Source organism: Hemitrygon akajei, chromosome 1 (assembly GCF_048418815.1).
Source record: "Hemitrygon akajei chromosome 1, sHemAka1.3, whole genome shotgun sequence".
NCBI lineage: Eukaryota > Metazoa > Chordata > Chondrichthyes > Myliobatiformes > Dasyatidae > Hemitrygon > Hemitrygon akajei.
The window spans coordinates 140,314,795-140,331,627 of record NC_133124.1 but is presented as its reverse complement, the minus strand read 5'-3'; the positions used below and the strand labels follow the sequence as shown (position 1 = coordinate 140,331,627).

The window sequence follows — 16,833 nt, the reverse complement described above, 5'->3', positions numbered from 1 at the left end:
ATTTACTTTGAACTTTCAATTAGTTACTCAAATTTTATTTTAAGAACCTACCACATAATTTTATGCCAGGTTTGAGGTGGCTCAGTGTGTTCTCTTAATGATCTGAATGGAAGGGAATTGGCATTTAAAAATGTCAGGTGAAGGTTTGGTCATTTAGTAAATTGTTCAAGTAGGTTATTTAAAAGTGCTCATTAAAATTTTCCAAGAACTTTTATCAACATCTTTAATGGCTTGTTAATTTAGAATTTGAGATGCTTAAATGTATTTTAAAGTATTTGGAGCTCTTTAAAATATATTTGATGGTTTTAGGAGTTTTTTGTTTTCAAGCTCTTGGACGTGACAGAAATATTTGAATTGTCTTCTAAATATTAGAAATAGGGTTTTTCCATTTAAATTGGTGGGAAAAAAATCACTTTGTGTCATACTAACACTTTCTTGAAGTCCTATGTAACAGCTCAGACTTCAACTGAAAGGTGCCACGAATGGCTTTGTCAGATTTCCCTGTGAAGTATTCCATTGTCTCCGCAACAACATTCACAATGTTTGCCCAATTGCAAATTCAAACAGTCCCTACACACAATGCTAGAAGATATCAAGTTCATGCACAAAGAACAATTCTCCTAGATACTGTTCTTCATCATCATGTCCAGCCCTGTCTGATTTCCCATTGGAAGAGGACAGCGAGGCTTTGAGAAGAAGTGCGGCGGCGGCCATTTTCAAATTGCTTCTCAGATCGGAGTTCTGAGAGGCGGGACTGCGCAGGCGCGTGAAGGAGGCCTGGGAAGGAGGGAAGATATAAAAAGGAGAGAAGGAGTGAGGCAGTTCTCTTTTGGAAGAGGACAGCGAGGCTTTGAGAAGAAGTGCGGCGGCGGCCATTTTCAAATTGCTTCTCAGATCGGAGTTCTGAGAGGCGGGACTGCGCAGGCGCGTGAAGGAGGCCTGGGAAGGAGGGAAGATATAAAAAGAACGCAGCCTTAAGCAGCGGGCAGCTTCGTTTGCGGGCAGCGGAGTGAGCCGGGAGCAGAGTGTAGGGCTTGGGCTCAGAGGGCTTAGGCGGAAGAGGGCACAGTAGGCTTATCTTTTAGTTCTTGTTATTTTCAGTTATTCGGGAAGTATGAGTGTGAGGGCAGCTTGTTGTTCTCGGTGTCGGATGTGGGAGATCCTGGAGTCTCCGAGCCTCCCGGACGTCCACATCTGCGCCAGGTGCGCCGAACTGCAGGTCCTGAGGGACCGAATTAGGGAACTGGAGCTGCAGCTCGATGACCTTCGCCTGGTCAGGGAGAGTGAGGAGGTGATAGAGAGGAGTTACAGGCAGGTGGTCACTCCGGGGCCACGGGAGGCAGATAGGTGGGTCACGGTCAGGAAGGGGAAGGGGCAGGTACTAGAGAGTACCCCAGTGGCTGTACCCCTTGACAATAAGTACTCATGTTTGAGTACTGTTGGGGGGGACAGCCTACCTGGAGGAAGTGACAGTGGCCAGGCCTCCGGCACAGAGGACGGCCCTGTAGCTCAGAAGGGTAGGGATAGAAGAAAGAGGACCATAGTAATAGGGGACTCGATAGTCAGGGGTTCAGACAGGCGGTTCTGTGGAGGTGATCGGGAGTCCCGGATGGTAGTTTGCCTCCCTGGTGCCAGGGTCCGGGACGTTTCTGATCGCGTCCAAGATATCCTGAAGTGGGAGGGTGAGGAGCCAGAGGTCGTGGTACATGTAGGTACCAATGACATAGGTAGGAAAGGGGAAGAGGTCCTGAAACGAGAGTATAGGGAGTTAGGAAGGCAGTTAAGAAGAAGGACCGCAAAGGTAGTAATCTCGGGATTACTGCCTGTGCCACGCGACAGTGAGAGTAGGAATGGAATTAGGTGGAGGATGAATGCGTGGCTGAGGGATTGGAGCAGGGGGCAGGGATTCAAGTTTCTGGATCATTGGGACCTCTTCTGGGGCAGGCGTGACCTGTTCAAGAAGGACGGGTTACACTTGAATCCTGGGGGGACCAATATCCTAGCGGGGAGGTTTGCTAGGGCTACGGGGCAGACTTTAAACTAGTAAGATGGGGGGGCGGAAATCAATTTGAGGAAACTATGGGAGAGGAGGTTAGTTCACCAGTAGAGCAAGTAAGTAGACCGTGTGTGAGGGAGGACAGGCAGGTGATGGAGGAGGGATGCGCTCAGCCCGAAGTTGTAGGGGAGAAGAAAGAAAAGGATAATAAATTTAAATGCATTGCTAGGGATGAAAAGAGAGGAGGAGGTGGAGAGTATCTTAAATGTATCTATTTTAATGCTAGGAGCATTGTAAGAAAGGTGGATGAGCTTAAAGTGTGGATTGATACCTGGAATTATGATGTTGTAGCTATTAGTGAAACATGGTTGCAGGAAGGGTGTGATTGGCAACTAAATATTCCTGGATTTAGTTGCTTCAGGTGTGATAGAGTAGGAGGGGCCAGAGGAGGAGGTGTTGCATTGCTTGTCCGAGAAAATCTTATGGCGGTGCTTTGGAAGGATAGATTACAGAGCTCCTCTAGGGAGGCTATTTGGGTGGAATTGAGGAATGGGAAAGGTGCAGTAACACTGATAGGAGTGTATTATAGGCCACCTAATGGGGAGCGTGAGTTGGAAGAGCAAATGTGTAAGGAGATAGCAGATATTTGTAGTAAACACAAGGTGGTGATTGTGGGAGATTTTAATTTTCCACACATAGATTGGGAAGCTCATTCTGTAAAAGGGCTGGATGGTTTAGAGTTTGTGAAATGTGTGCAGGATAGCTTTTTGCAACAATACATAGAAGTACCGACTAGAGATGGGGCAGTGTTGGATCTCCTGTTAGGGAATGCGATAGGTCAGCTGACAGATGTATGTGTTGGGGAGCACTTCGGGTCCAGTGATCACAATAGCATTAGCTTCAATATAATTATGGAGAAGGACAGGACTGGACCTAGAGTTGAGATTTTTGATTGGAGAAAGGCTAACTTTGAGGAGATGCGCAGGGATTTAGAGAGAGTGGAATGGGTCAAGTTGTTTTATGGGAAGGATGTAATAGAGAAATGGAGGACATTTAAGGGTGAAATTATGAGGGTACAGAATCTTTATGTTCCTGTTCGGTTGAAAGGAAAGGTTAAAGGTTTGAAAGCGCCATGGTTTTCAAGGGATATTAGAAACTTGGTTCGAAAAAAGAAGGATGTCTACAATAGATATAGGCAGCATGGAGTAAAGGAATTGCTCGAGGAATATAAAGAATGTAAAAGGAAACTTAAGAAAGAGATTAGAAAAGCTAAAAGAAGTTACGAGTTTGGTTTGGCAAATAAGGTGGAAGTAAATCCGAAAGGCTTCTACAGTTATATTAAAAGCAAGAGGATAGTGAGGGATAAAATTGGTCCCTTAGAGAATCAGGGTGGTCAGCTATGTGTGGAGCCGAGGGAGATGGGAGAGATTTTGAACGATTTCTTCTCTTCGGTATTCACTAAGGAGAAGGATATTGAATGGTGTAAGGTGTGGGAAACAAGTAAGGAAGTTATGGAACCTATGACAATTAAAGAGGTGGAAGTACTGGCGCTTTTAAGAAATTTAAAAGTGGATAAATCTCCGGGTCCTGACCGGATATTCCCCAGGACCTTGAGGGAAGTTTGTGTAGAGATAGCAGGAGCTCTGACGGAGATCTTTCAGATGTCATTAGAAACGGGGATTGTGCCGGAGGATTGGCGTATTGCTCATGTGGTTCCGTTGTTTAAAAAGGGTTCTAGAAGTAAGCCTGGCAATTATAGACCTGTCAGTTTGACATCAGTGGTGGGTAAATTAATGGAAAGTATTCTTAGAGATAGTATTTATAATTATCTGGATAGACAGGATCTGATTAGGAGTAGCCAGCATGGATTTGTGCGTGGAAGGTCATGTTTGACAAACCTTATTGAATTTTTTGAAGTAGTTACGAGGAATGTTGACGAGGGTAAGGCAGTGGATGTAGTCTATATGGACTTCAGCAAGGCCTTTGACAAAGTTCCACATGGAAGGTTAGTTAAGAAGGTTCAGTCGTTAGGTATTAATGCTGGAGTAATAAAATGGATTCAACAGTGGCTAGATGGGAGATGCCAGAGAGTAGTGGTGGATAATTGTTTATCGGGATGGAGGCCGGTGACTAGCGGGGTGCCTCAGGGATCTGTTTTGGGCCCAATGTTGTTTGTAATATACATAAATGATCTGGATGATGGGGTGGTAAATTGGATTAGTAAGTATGCTGATGATACTAAGGTAGGAGGTGTTGTGGATAATGAGGTGGGTTTTCAAAGCTTGCAGGGAGATTTATGCCGGTTAGAAGAATGGGCTGAACGTTGGCAGATGGAGTTTAATGCTGAGAAGTGTGAGGTTCTACATTTTGGCAGGAATAATCCAAATAGAACATACAGGGTAAATGGTAGGGCATTGAGGAATGCAGTGGAACAGAGAGATCTAGGAATAACAGTGCATAGTTCCCTGAAGGTGGAGTCTCATGTAGATAGGGTGGTGAAGAAGGCTTTTGGAACGCTGGCCTTTATAAATCAGAGCATTGAGTACAGAAGTTGGGATGTAATGTTAAAATTGTACAAGGCATTGGTAAGGCCAAATTTGGAATATTGTGTACAGTTCTGGTCACCGAATTATAGGAAAGATATCAATAAATTAGAGAGAGTGCAGAGATGATTTACTAGGATGTTACCTGGGTTTCAGCACTTAAGTTACAGAGAAAGGTTGAACAAGTTAGGTCTCTATTCATTGGAGCGTAGAAGGTTGAGGGGGGATTTGATCGAGGTATTTAAAATGTTGAGAGGGATAGATAGAGTTGACGTGAATAGGCTGTTTCCATTGAGAGTAGGGGAGATTCAAACGAGAGGACATGATTTGAGAGTTAGGGGGCAAAAGTTTAAGGGAAACACGAGGGGGTATTTCTTTACTCAGAGAGTGATAGCTGTGTGGAATGAGCTTCCTGTAGAAGTAGTAGAGGCCAGTTCAGTTGTGTCATTTAAGGTAAAATTGGATAGGTATATGGATAGGAAAGGAGTGGAGGGTTATGGGCTGAGTGCGGGTAGGTGGGACTAGGTGAGATTAAGAGTTCGGCACGGACTAGGAGGGCCGGAATGGCCTGTTTCCGTGCTGTGATTGTTATATGGTTATATGGTTATATACCATCCCCAACACCCCTTTATTCATTGGAGCGTACACTCATTCAGTAGAAACATCATTCAGTAGTTGAAAGCTATTGTTCGTTATGTGCTGTGTTGCATGGTATAGGTAATTATGGTCTTCCCATGACCATGATTGTTCTTGGCAAATTTTTCTACAGAAGTGGTTTGCCATTACCTCCTTCTGGCCAGTGGCTCTACAAGATGGGTGACCCCAGCCATTATCAGTACTGTTCAGAGATTGTTTGCATGGTGTCATTAGTCGTGTAACCAGGAGTTGTGATGTCCACTAGTTGCTCAAACGACCATCCATTTCCTACTCCCGTGGCTTCACCCGACCCTGATTGGGAGGCTAAGCAGGTGCTAAAACTTGCCCAAGGGTGACCTGCAGGCTAGCAGACCTTACCCCTCCTTTGGTAGAGATGTATCTCCCTACTCCCATTGAAAGAGCGTTGATTACATTGAGGTATTGAGATATACAGCAGAGAAACAGGCCTGCTGAGGGTGAGCCATCTACATTAATTCTGTTCTTTTATTCTTTTCACACTCATCACTTCCCTGTGGATTATATCACTCACCTGTATGTTATGGGGGAAATTGCAGTGCTAGTTGACCTGCACATCTCTGCAATGTGGGAGGAAACTCAGAGCACCTGGGAAGAATGTGCAGATTATACAGAGACACACCTGGGGTGAGGATTGAACTCTGGACTTTAGCGCTAAGAGGCAGTAGCTCGACAGCTGTGCCACTACGCTGCCCAAGTAGTAAAGGCTGGTCCTTTAGGTACCGGCTTTCAGGATTACACCTGGTGTGCCTGAGTGCTTGCAGGTTTGGACAGTGACGAAAGCCACCATGAAATTATCAAAGTCAGTTTCAGCACTACTTTACACAATGGTGTTCTTGTGTGAATTTCACAAAGGAAAATTCTCTTTATGCAAAAAACATTGGTGACATCCGTAACACTCAGCGATTCAGGAACAGCTTCTTCCCTTCTGCCATTCTATTCCTAAATGGACATTGAACCCGTGAACACTACCTCACTTTTTTAATATATATTATTTCTGTTTTTCATTATTTTTAATCTATTCAATACACATATACTATAATTTATCTATTTATTTAATTTTCTTCTGTATTATGTATTGCATTGAACTGCTGCTCAGTTTACACATTTCATGACACATGCTGGTGATAATAAACGTGAACACGAGGAAATCTGCAGATGCTGGATATTCAAGCAACACACACACAATGCTGGTGGAACACAGCAGGTCGGGCAGCATTTATAGGAAGAAGTACAGTTGACGTTTCGGGCTGAGACCCTTCGTCAGGACTAACTGAAAGAACAGATAGTAAGAGATTTGAAAGTAGTGGGGGGAGGGGGAAATGCGAAATGATAGGAGAAGACGGGAGGGGGTGGGATGAAGCTAAGAGCTGGAAAGGTGATTGGCAAAAGGGATACACAGCTGGAGAAGGGAAAGGATCACAGGACGGGAGGCCTAGGGAGAAAGAAAGTGGGAGGGGAGCACCAGAGGGAGATGGAGAGCAGGCAAGGAGTGATTGTGAGAGGGGCAGAGAGAGAAAAAGGAGGGGGGAGGAGAGAATAATAAATAAATCAGGAATGGGGTAAGAAGGGGAGGAGGGGCATTAACGGAAGTTAGAGAAATCAGTGTTCATGCCATCAGGTTGGAGGCTACCCAGACGGAATATAAGGTGTTGTTCCTCCAACCTGAGTGTGGATTCATCTTGACAGTAGAGGAGGCCATGGATTGAAATATCAGAATGGGAATGGGATCTTCCTCTGGTGCTCTCCTCCCACTTTCTTTCTCCCTAGGCCTCCCATCCAATGATCCCAGCTGTGTATCCCTTTTGCCAATCAACTTTCCAGCTCTTAGCTTCATCCCTCCCCCTCCTGACTTCTCCTATCATTTTGGATCCCCCCCTCCCCCTCCCACTTTCAAATCTCTCACTGTCTCTTCTTTCAGTTAGTCCTGACAAAGGGTCTCAGCCTGAAACATCGACTGTACTTTTTCCTATAGATGCTACCTGACCTGATGTGTTCCACCAGCATTTTGTGTTTGTTGTGATAATAAACCTGATTCTGATTCTGACCTTTTATGTTGTTAAAGGGCAGTAAGACAGCAATGCAGTTTCTAGACTCTGGTTGGTGATATGCCATATAGAAGTGGGGAATCACATTGTTCTTCTCTCAGTCCAACTTTCAACTGCACGTCATGTTTTTAATGAAATTGTGTGAAGGAATGTCTAAGTTTATGGTTGTGACATTTCCAGTTGACTTTGCCAGCCATCAAAGTTTTGTATATCTAACAGAGGTGTAAACATTTGCCTTTCAATATGTGCTCATGTAGTATTTCCTGTTGTGTCCTAATGATATGAAAGGCTGTGGGGAATTTTCCTAAAGTTTTCAGCCATTCAGGTGGGAGCTTGTTAAATACAGGGTCATAAGTTTTAACCAATATCTATGGATGTCCCCATTGCTTACGGCATCTGCAGCAGTACATTTTTTGTGTATACGGCTAATAGAAGGGTTGTGAACATTGCAACATTTGTTTATTGTAAGATAATTGCCATGACTTTTTTTTAGGTTTCATTGATTTTATTGTGGAGCCAACATTTTCGGTGCTGACTGATATATCTGAAAAGGTTGTAACTCCTCTTATTGATGAAGCATCCCGCCCTGGTGCTTGCGGATTTCGACGTTGCAGGTTGGTGTTTGAGGTCAAGACACCTCATCTCTCTGACTGTAACTCATTTTCATTTATGGTGATGTGGTTCCTCCTGTTTTCAATTTTCTAATTCCCATCACTCTCTGAAATGACTGCTGAAAGGATAATTGGCAGCTGATAGCCCTGTCCCGACCCAGGGAGGAGTTGATGGAGACTGACGAGTGACAATGATGGGAAATGATAAAGGTGAAATATAGGGCTCCCAGTCATTCTCAGTCCTCTCCCACCTTGATCTGACTAGCTCCTAAGTTTAGCTGTAGATGGCCACCAGTACAGTCCTGTGTGAATAAGCAGATTAGGTTCCAGTAAAAACATGTGACCTCTGTCTGAATTCATTCCACTCCTTGAAATGTAAATTTGATTGTCTGGACAGGAGATTGAAAGTATTTTATAATTTTTTGGGCTTTTGGTAATTAGGAGGGGCAGGAGTCTAAGCTGATCATTTCAAATAGTGGCAGGAGCCAAAAGCTATTTGCTTTGGGAGGCAGTCTGAACACCAGCCTGCATCGTGGCCCTCTCCTACCTCGAACATATAAGGATATGTGCTGCTGTTTCATTCTGCCCACTAATTATGTTGTTCATTTAGTAGGATCTCAATGCCCTCAGCTTTATGCATTCTTGAACCATTTAATGACTCAGCACAACATAGCCCACCCCATCTCCCCATCAGTGTCTGAGCCACTGTGTTTACTTGTTTTTGCTGTTTTACTGTGAACTTATTCATTTTCCATGTCTCCAGTCTGAATAGTATTCCATCTACTGATGTGAAACATTCAAAGCTGAAGCATACAGGGGCTGAAGGATGTTCCTCAATAAATTCTTCCCTGCTTGCTGTGGATTTGAAGAACTTTAAAAGTTGCTGGAATGAAATATTACAACAAAACCGTGAGAAATGGAAAGCACTACATGCGAAAGGTCAGTGAATCATTATGTCCGAGGCAATATATATCTCTCAATTCATTTTACATAATTTATATAATGTACAATTGAAATGGCATATTAGTGAAGATTAATTTATCACCATTTTAGTGATTTACTTTCTCAAAGCTATTTTGTTTCTGTAGGATTCTCAAGTCCTGAGCTAATCAACACTTCAGTCAGTGACAAACCTATTTGTCCATTTGTTGCATTTATGTAGGGTTTTGCCAAGGGGTAACAGTAATTATTCTACCTCACAGTAAAATTGACTCTAGCCTTCCTGCCAAAACAGGCATTAAGGAGATTTCCAGTAGTTTATTGCAATTAAATCAGTGTCTGTTTTATCAATAAATCCTAGTCAATTCAAGTTTGTTGTCATTTAACTACATACATGTATACCATCAAACGAGACAATGTTTCTCTGGACCAGGGAGTAAAGCACAGTAGTACACATAACACGCAATAACTTGGGAAAGTAAGAATTAAATCTACAAATGAAATAAGCATAAATAAACAAAGTAAAGAGCATAAATGAAATACTGTTGGGTACAGAACAAATTATCCAGAGAGACTTTGAATGTGATTTGGCAGTAAGTCCAGAATCCCGATGGCCTGAGGGAAAAAGCTGTTTCCCATCCTGACCATTCTTGTCTTTATGCATTGGAGTCTCCTGCCTGACGGTGGAAAGTCAAGGAGGACACTAGATGGATGGGTAGGATCCTTATTAATACTAAGGGCTCTGCCTACCCAGCATTCCTGATAAATGCCCCAGATGGATGGTAGGGAGATCCCTATGACCCATTCGGCTGTTGTGAGAGTCCTTTGTAGGGACTTCCGATCCGATGCCCTGCTGCTCCTGTACCAGATGGAGGTACAGCTTGTCACTGTCAGTGGTGGTCCTGTAAAATTCAGCTGAGGAGGTGGAGAAGTAGCTTTGTTTGCCTCAATCTCCTCAGGAAGTGGAGGCACTACTCTGTCTTCTTATTCAGGGAGGTGATATTGAGGGACCAGGTAAGGTCATCAGTAATGTGAACTTCCAGGAGCTTGGTGCAATGAATTCTCTCTATAAAGGAGTCATGTATGCGCAGAGGGGGATGGTTCATCTGCACCTTCCTAAGGCTCACAATCATTTCCTTGGTCTTCTTCACATTCAGGCTTAGGTTGTTGTTCTCACACCAGTCCTCCAGCCGCTCCACTTCCTCTCTGTACTCCGACTCATCATTGTCATTGATGAGGCCAACCACTGTGTCGCCCGCAAACTTGATGGCATGGTTTGAGCTGAATCCTGCCACAGAGTCCGCATCAACATATGAAGATATATCAATGATTTTTCACAAAATCAAAGAAAAAGTGCTTTTTATTGTAATTTGAAATTTATGTTTGCAGTGTATCTATGGAGGTAACACTTTTACTGTACATGGTAAACACTTTGCTAGCATATAATTAATTCCTAAAATCATACGAGGGTAGCTGAACAAGACCAGACCCGTCTCACCTTTGCTGTGAAGAAGATCCTGCTCTCTGCTCAGTGTCTCTCTGACAAGAATATCCAGCTCAAGGACTCAAACACTACAACACTCAAACACTGTTGGTGCACTACAGCCTTCAGGTGATGGACCAAATACCTGGCATTGTAGCTCCTTTGTGGATCTAATTGTTTTACTACCTCCTATTAATTGGTGGCCAGCAAATGTATATTTCTGGCTCTCTAATGCTATCCTGGTAAATGTGAAAAATACAGGTGGCTGGTACATACTCTGGTTTTGCATCAGCAAATTTGGGTCCTGAGATAAACACAAGAAAATCTGCAGATGCTGGAAATCCACACACAAAATGCTGGAGGAACTCAGCAGGTCAGGCAGCATCTATGGAAATGAATAAACAGTCAATGTTTCAGGCCAAGATCCTCCTTCAGGACTGAAATGGAAGGAGAAAGATGCCAGAATAAAAAAAAGGGGAAGGAGGATAGCTGGAATGTGATAGATGAAACTAAGTTGGTGGGAAAGGTAAAGGGCTGGAGAAAGAGGAATCTGAGAAGACAGCAGAGTGGACCATAGGAGAAAGGGAAGGAGGAGGGGACCCAGGGGGAAGTGAGAGGCAGATGAGAAGAGGTAAAAGGCCAGAGTGGGGAATAGCCAATATTATAACCAGCTGCACTCAGTAAAATGTAGCAATATTTCCTATCATCAAAGTTTGTGAAATTTATTAACACAGAATGTGGAGCCAGAGACATAGAAGGTTTCAGTTAATGTCTTTTCATAACATGGAGTGTCTGAACATACTGTATGTATACTCACCAGCAAGCAGGGTTACTCAGACATTTTAAAGGGATCGTTAACAGTTTATTACTGTTTGATTGCTATCTACTATCATAAGAACACAGTGACATTCAGCCTTTAGCAGTTATTTCAAGTTGCTAAAATTCCATGGGAATTGCCATAACAGTTGGCACAGTACCCCAATTGTTCAAGGATGCTGTCTGTGTAGAATTTGATTTTTCTCTTTACAAAAGTGTGGTGTTCCCACGGTGTTCCAGTTTCCACTCACATTTCAAAGACTGGCAGGTTAAGAGCTTAGTTAGCCCCTGTAAATTGTAGGAGGGTGGTAGGACAAACAGGGTGGAGGAAATGTACACATGAGGGAGACTAGCCTACAGGGAATTAAGTGCTGAGTGGGGTTGCTTTGAAACTAGTAGAAACTCTATTAAGCAAGTGGCCTTTTTCTATGAAAGTAGAACAGTGAGGCTTCTGAACAAGTGTGTTGTTCTCCAGTCTGGGTGTATTTATAAGCAGTTCCTTTTGCAATGCATTAAACATGCATGGAGAGAAGCAATGGACCAGATTGGGCCAAGGTGCTGTTTGGCTAGTTCTCTGATTATCAGGAAAAAGCAACACATGCACTGTAAGACATATGAGCAGAATTGAGCCATATAACCCACTGAGTCTGCTCCGCCATTGATTTATAATCCCTCTCAACTCCACTCCCCTGGCTTCTCCCCATAATCTTTGACACCATGACTAATCAAGGACCTATCAAACTCTACTCTAAATATACCCAATGACTTGGCCCCCACAGCCACCTGTGGCAATGAATTCCACAGTTTCACTACCCTCTGGCTAAAGAAATTCCTCCTCATCTCTGTTCTATAGGGATGTCCTTCAATTCTGAGGCTGTTCCTCTGGTCCTCGACTCATCCACAATTACAAAACATCCACTCTACTGAGACCTTTCAATATTCAATAGGTTTCAATGAGATCCCCCCTCATTCTTCTAAACTAGGCTAGACCAAGGAGATTGCAAACATCTTGCTACTTGCTGTCTGCTGCTGGGTGGTAGAACTTACTGAGGCTCCCTTCTCAAAGTGAATTAATTATGTTTGGTTCTCTCAGTAGAGAACAGCTGGTGGTTAAAGGAAGTGCTCATGTTGAATCCAATGTTGCAGTGTTGTCAGGCCTGTATAGCTAGGCACCAACCAGTCCCCACCCAGCTAACTGAAGTCACCTGCTACTCGTTTCCAACTCATCACCTGCAGCCCACTTAAACCCAGCTCTAGTCCACAATACTTGTTCCCTCATACTTGTCTACTCGTACGAACCAGCGAGCCACAACCTGTTGCTCCTAGCTTTCAGTTGCCTTGTATGTTAAGTATCTGTTCTCTCTTGTTTTGTGGCCTCTCATGGCTTGTTATTTTGTAGTTTATTAGTGAAATATCATTCACTGCTGAATCTCCTCCTCTGCTCTGTTTTTGGGTCTACATTTTCTGACTGGATGAGTTTACCAATGATTGACTCAGCAGAGTATGATCACCTAAAGGAAGTCACAGAATCCTGAAGCAGCAGTAAGACATTGACCATCTGCTCCCCACTCTTAGCCAACTCTTCTTCATACTGCAATCCAAAGATACTCTTGACCTCACCAAATTCCCACAGGAATGCTACGACTTAGTCATCACCTTCAGTAAAAGGGAAGCCAGCACTCTGCCACCCCACAGACCTCCTCATGGGCACCACTCCTCCATGTGGTCATCTGTTCTCCCAAGCCAATAATGACTACATCGCTGAAGTGCTACGGCAGAGCAAAGATGTGACCATCCCAGTCCCCATTCAGTGCAGGATTCTGCTTTGTCAAAAAGATAGATGGGGGTCTTTGTCCTTGCATCGATGACTGTGGACTCAACAAAATCACATTGAGAACTGCTGCCTTCTCCCTGATGGGTAGTGAATTCAAAGCTTTCCATGACGCCCAGATCTTCACCAAACTGGATCTACGAAGCACATACAACCTGATCTGCATCTGCCAGGATTGAGTGGAAGGTGGCATTCATATCACCCCCTGGCCAATATGAAACCTGGTGATGCCTTTTGGATTTTCCAACAGTCAAGCCATCATTAATAAGATCCTCTGAGGCATGCTACACAGGTATGTGTTTGTCAACCTTGATCATATCCTCATCTTCTCTATGGAGCCCCAAAGTCATGTCTGCTGTGTCCATTCAGTCCTTCAGCATCTCAACAAAAAACAACTGTACTGCATTTGGAGAAATGCCAGTGCCACACCCCAGTCATTTCCTTTCTGGGTTGCATCCTTTCAACACAAGGTATAACCGTAGACTCAGAGAAAGTGCATGCCGTTAATGATGGCCCTGACCATGCTCCCTCAAACAGTTCCAGCACTTCTTGGCTTCTGCAACTTCTACTGCTGTTTCATCCAAAACTACAGCTGAGTTGCTGCTCCATCACCACCCTCATCAAATCACCTACCTCATGCATAACCTGGTCTGCTGCTCAAGACACGCTTCACCACTGCCCCCATTCTCCGCCATCCAAATCTCTCCGACCTTTTGTGGTAGAGGTGGATGCCTTTGACATAGCTGCTGGAGCCATCTTCACCCAGTGAATGGGAAGACACACTCTTGTGCCTTCTTGTGCAAGCTCAACTCTACATAGTGCTAGTATGGAGCAGGACATAGAGAGCTACTCACCATTAAATGGGCCTTGGAAGAATGGAGACATTGGTTGATGGGAAACACCAAGCCCTTCCTGATCTGGACAGGCCACCAGAAACTCATCCATACAACAGACCCACCATCTCAACTCATGTCAGGCTTGTCGGGCCCTCCTCTTTGAGTAGTTCTTCTCCTACCGACCTGGATCCAAGAACACTAAGGTGGACACCCTGTCAAGACAGTATGAACCAGCTGAAATAGATTGACCTTTTGTCCATCGTTCCATACTCCCAGATCTTCGCCCCTATCATCTGAGACCTTCAGGACACAATCCACCAAGCTCTGCAGCATGAACCTGCTCTGGCCAACACACCTGACAACAGTATGTACGTGTTTGTGGGCACGTACTCCAAGGCACTCCAATGGGCCCACTGCTCATCCCTCTCCACCCATTCAGGTGCATGACGGACCCTAGACTTCTTGCAACACTGGTTCTGGTGGCCCACCACGATCACAGATGTACATCAGTTTGTCACTGCCTGCACACAATGTGCCCAGTCCTAATTCTCCAAACAATGCCCCTCCAATCTCCTGTGGCCTCTACTGGCCCCTTGATGACTGTAGTTCAACATCACCATGAATTTCATTACAGGTTTGTCACCTTCAGTTAATAATAGTGGTGGACCAGTTTTCCAAGACGGCTCACTTTATTGCTTCCCTCAAACTTCTGTCAGTCATTGAGATGGTGGACCCGGTTCTCCACCATACTGTTTTCATCCGCGGCTTCCCCCAGAACATTGTGTTGGACCAGGGTCCACAATCCATCTCCCACTTCTGATCCCTCCTCCACACCTCAATGAGTTTGTCCTCTGGCTATCATCTGCAGGCCAATGGTCAATCAGAAAGAGCCAATTAGCAAGTGGAGAAGTTTCTATGAGGTTTCAGTGCCTTTAACCCTTCCACATGGAAGATGTATCTGCTCTTGGCCGAGCTGTCCCACAATCTACACACCCTCACTGTCACAGTTATGTCTGAGATCACAGGTATGCCACTTTGAAGTCCTTCATGGCTACCAATCCCCCTGTTGTTCCCCGTAGAGGAGCTATCAGTGGAGGTCCCATCTGTCAGGGCCCTAGTTTGCCAATGCCAGAATGCTTGGAAGAGGGCACAGAGGGCAATCCTAGATGCCAACCATGCCTACTGCCTCCAGTCTAACTGTCTTTGGTCAGCCAGACTACTTCGGTGTAAGGATCGTATCTGGCTGTCCACCCAAGAATACCACCTATTTCCATAGACCACTCAACCCACCTGCACCTGCGCCTCCAGAAGCAAGGAAGATGGAAGATGGTCCAGTGTACACAGTTTGCAGGTCGATGGATTCACGCCATTGTGGATAGGGTATGCAGTTCCTGGCTAGCTGGGATGGGTACGGCCTAGAGGAGAGGTCTTGGTTACTGTCCTGTTTCATCTTTGATCCATCACTCATCAGAGAGTTCCAATGGACCCATCCGGATTGCCCTGGACCATCAGTGCTGGCTGTAGGGAAGGGAGGGCACCCTGTCAGACCTGCACAGGCAGGCACCTCCCAGCCAGCAGGAGTCTCCTGCCATTCATTTCCAAACCATCACCTGCAGCCTATCTAAACCCAGCTCTCATCCGCATTCCTTGTTCACTCATATGAACCAGCCGGCCTCAACCAGTTGTTCCAAGCCTTCAGTTACCTTGTCATTTTAAGCATCTGTTCTTTCCTGTTTTGTGGCCCCTTGTGGCTTGTTATTTTGCAGTTTATTAGTAAAGGATTGTTTACTGCTGAATCATCTCTGCTACTCTGTATTTGGGTCAAGCCTCCTCAGCATTTCCTAACAAACGTGCTACTGTCTGTATCCAATCCCCTTTGCAGGAGTTTCATGTTAACTATATCCTTTAACAAACAGAAGGTGGTCCAATATGTAAACAGCATACAGGAGTATGGCCATAAGCCATGAAGCATGCAGAACTGTGGTGTTGTGGCAGAAGTCACCGTGTAATTGTTCTTCAGCGATTCGTACGTGCTGCTACGTTTGACACACCAGCACAAACTCGTCAAATCCTTGATGACTCTGGCGTCCCACTCATGCCATATGCAGAAAATGAGGGCCCTGTTGCAGCTCAAGCTATGATCAAACTAATAGCACACTTAGCAAACCAGGTTGCTCTGACAGAGTGACAGTTGGCAGTGGTGTCCTGCTGTCCTTTGCAGAACTTTTCCATCATGAAGATATCACGATTGCACCTTTTAAGGTAAGTTTGGATAAGTACATGGATGGGAGGCGTATGCATGTCAGGTCAATAGGACTAGGCAGAACAACAGCTCACATGGATTAGATGGGCTGAAGGGCCTATATCTGCATTGTAGTGCTCTACAACTCTATGAGCTCAATCCAGTAATCAGCAAATAATCAGGATGAGAACAAATATTAAACGGAGGAGAAAAGACTATCTAAAGAGCCCTCCACTGGCCACTGTGTAATTTCAAAAATATTAACCAACAATAATATGTTCACACTAAATTGAACACATTTCCAAATTGCCCCTCTGTATTCTTCTTGTAGTAGCACCCAATGGTTGGTGAAGGTGAAGGACATCAACATTCTTTGGAGGTAAACCAGCAGACAGCATAGCCCATGTGGCAATAGTCTGGGTGATATCTGACAGGTGTACAGCCAGAGTATTGTAGCATATGGGATAGAATGTTGCCTCCCAAGGATTATATCAGTATTCCTAGTAATAGGCAAACTTGTGGACATCCTCTTTACACACTTGTATCACAGCAGAGGAGTTTGTTTGATAGTTCCATCAAACAGAAACATAGACTGTTCCTCTCTCCACAAATGTTTCCTGACATGCTGAATATTTCTAAATGAAAACAAAGGGTTTTTGCTCCCTTTGGGCATTGGATAGCTTATTTATGGAAGGTGTGGTATGAGTGATAAACTTGTATCTTACTTGGGACCACATGTGCACAATGGAATTAGCTTTCATTTCCATTCTGGAAAGAGTGCCTCAAAGCTATCACAAAGACCGATGTGCCTACTTT

At 44.4% G+C, this 16,833-nt stretch overlaps 1 protein-coding gene across 1 annotated transcript in view; it reads left to right on the top strand.

The window, feature by feature from the left end:
- Positions 1-16,833, top strand: part of pde1ca (phosphodiesterase 1C, calmodulin-dependent a) — a 319,562-nt gene that overhangs the window by 236,856 nt on the left and 65,873 nt on the right. The window contains exons 13-14 of the mRNA XM_073052530.1: positions 7,753-7,873; positions 8,634-8,809. Coding sequence (XP_072908631.1) covers positions 7,753-7,873; positions 8,634-8,809 — 297 coding nt within the window. The remainder of the gene's footprint in view (positions 1-7,752; positions 7,874-8,633; positions 8,810-16,833) is intronic.